Raw genomic sequence first — 2,624 nt, 5'->3', positions numbered from 1 at the left:
CAGATATCTTCCACCTCTACTTATCTGACTGCAGAGAGGAGGACAGAGGACAGTGGACACAGTTTAACATGATGGACTATAGGACAGGACTGCTGCTGTTAACTATCTGCTGGGCAGGTGAAGATTTTCACTGCTCTTAGTCTGACCGACTTTTCATTTGTGCACTGACTAAATTCACGTTATGTTCTGTTATATTTTGACAGGTGTTGATGGTCAGACTCTGACTCAGTCTGAACCAGCAAATAAAAGGCCTGGAGAATCTCATAAACTGACCTGTACAGTCTCTGGATTTTCACTCAGTGGCTACTGGATGGCCTGGGTCAGACAGGCTCCTGGAAAAGGACTGGAGTGGATCGCTGCTGAAACCAATAGTGGCAGCAAATACTACTCTCAGTCAGTTCAAGGCCGGTTCACCATCTCCAGAGACAACAGCAGAGAGCAGCTGTATCTGCAGATGAACAGTCTGAAGACTGAAGATTCTGCTGTTTATTATTGTGCTCGAGAGACACAGTGACCTGAGTTAGTTGAGCAGCTGTACAAAATCCAACATTACTCTTTGTTTCTGGCCCAATAGAGCCAAAGCATGTAGTTCTCTCTTTTTTAAAATACAGATATGATTTATTTTTCCCAATATTAAACTTTTCACTACTTGTTTTATAATAAAATAAGAGTTAATTATTTTTCCCCACATTATACACATTCCTGGAGGCACATGAATACACATGGAAATCACTTTTACTATCAAAAAGGCCTAACACAGCAAAACAATCTGTTTGGTGAAATTTAAGTTTAATAATTTAATTTCATAATTATGTAAAAATAAAACCCTACACAAACAATACTGAATGAATAAATACAGTTACAGCTACTTCATTTCTGTATGTGGCTGGATATTTTAAAAATATTACAATAGTGTGTATAATTAAAATTTAAATATCAAATGTAAAGTGAGGTAACTTGTTTTCACTCTGCAGATATTCTAACACTGAACAGACTCTTCTTTTGGCTGCAGTCAGACCAACATTGATGCTTCATATGTTTGCTTCTATGCAAACTCAGTGATCTTCCTCATTACTCAGCTATAAAAACATCACATCAGGCCATCGGTGGAGTTCACAGCACGTCAGTTTCAACAAAAACCATGTTCTCTGCAGCTCTGCTGCTGCTGTTGGCAGCTGGATGTGAGTGTCTCTGAATCTGTTAGAGTTTGCAGTTCTTGTTTTGTAGTATAGCCTTAAATTTGTTTATTTTTTTCATTTCAACAGGTGTGAAGTGTGAACAGCTGACACAGCCAGCCTCTGTGACTGTGCAGCCAGGTCAACGTCTGACCATCACCTGTCAGGTCTCTTATTCTCTAAGCAGCTACTACACACACTGGATCAGACAGCCTGCAGGGAAAGGACTGGAGTGGATTGGAATGGCAGCTGATGGATACACAACATACTACAAAGATTCACTGAAGAACAAGTTCAGTATCAGCTTAGACTCTTCCAGCAAGACAGTGACTCTAAACGGACAGAATCTGCAGCCTGAAGACTCTGCTGTGTATTACTGTGCCAGAGAGTCACAGTAACACAAACCATCAGTAGACCTGAACAAAAACCTCTCAGTGCCTGAACACTTGTAACATGAAGCCACCAGAGGAGGAGCCCTCAGACCACTAATGATTTTAACACCAGCTCACTGATACAGTAAAGAGAGAAACAAGCTTTCAGATGAATTAAGCAGCAGTTGCTTTGATCAATTTAAATACTTGAAAGATACAATTACTGATACACAATGTATGCATTACAACAATAGAAACTGAATTATACTTAAATGTTCAATATTCAACTTCCTGTCATGAAAGAATTTTAGCTGAACTGTCTTCAAACATTGTACTACTACCCTGTAATTTAGCTGTTTAAAAAGAATCAATGTTTAGTCTAATAATCCGATGCTTAAGAATTATAAACAAGAAACCCCCCAAACAGTCAAAGATTCAAGCAGAAACACAGACACAACTGAAAACATGTTGGATGTCAGAGTTTCCCTCGGAAGAAATGTATGGACTTCTGTTCTTAATATTGTGAGACAAAATGTCATCTTTGACAACAAATCGATCTCAAACCAAGCATGATGACGACATAATCTGGAACCAATTTAATAAGATGCTAACTTTCATTAATAACTATTCATTAAATATTACCAATATTCCATTACTTTCATGTTGCATTGGCCAAATAATCTGCCTAGTCTTCAGACTGTTCATCTGCAGATACAGTTGCTGTCTGTTGTTGTCTCTGGAGGTAGTGAACCGGCCTTGAACTGACTGAGAGTAGTATTTGCTGCCACTAGTGGTTTCAGCAGCGATCCACTCCAGTCCTTTTCCAGGAGCCTGTCTGACCCAGCCCATCCAGTAGCCACTGAGTGAAAATATGTAATTTAAATATACATTTTAAGAGATAAAGAGACCTTAAAACACAACACAAAGCTCTGTCAGTTGGGTGAAAGCCATGGGAAAAAAAGAAGTTTTGAGGAAAGATAGGATTCAATTGAATTTAATCAAGAAGGAGGAGTCAATGCAAAACTCAGATATCTTCCACCTCTACTTATCTGACTGCAGAGAGGAGGACAGAGGACAG

At 39.0% G+C, this 2,624-nt stretch overlaps 2 gene segments (V, D, J or C); both read left to right on the top strand.

Annotated features, from left to right (window-relative positions):
- Positions 1-55: 55 nt before the first annotated feature.
- LOC121940314 lies at positions 56-514 on the top strand. The segment is given in 2 exon segments: positions 56-117; positions 204-514. Coding segments are annotated over 2 exon segments (360 nt in total).
- Positions 515-1,112: 598 nt separating this feature from the next.
- On the top strand, positions 1,113-1,573 carry LOC121940313. The segment is given in 2 exon segments: positions 1,113-1,181; positions 1,266-1,573. Coding segments are annotated over 2 exon segments (348 nt in total).
- Positions 1,574-2,624: the final 1,051 nt, after the last annotated feature.

The sequence above is a fragment of the Plectropomus leopardus genome, unplaced genomic scaffold (genome assembly GCF_008729295.1).
Source record: "Plectropomus leopardus isolate mb unplaced genomic scaffold, YSFRI_Pleo_2.0 unplaced_scaffold8330, whole genome shotgun sequence".
In the NCBI taxonomy this organism is placed as follows: Eukaryota; Metazoa; Chordata; class Actinopteri; order Perciformes; family Serranidae; genus Plectropomus; species Plectropomus leopardus.
Note: the sequence above shows the minus strand (reverse complement) of the source record. Positions and strands in the feature narration are given on the sequence as shown.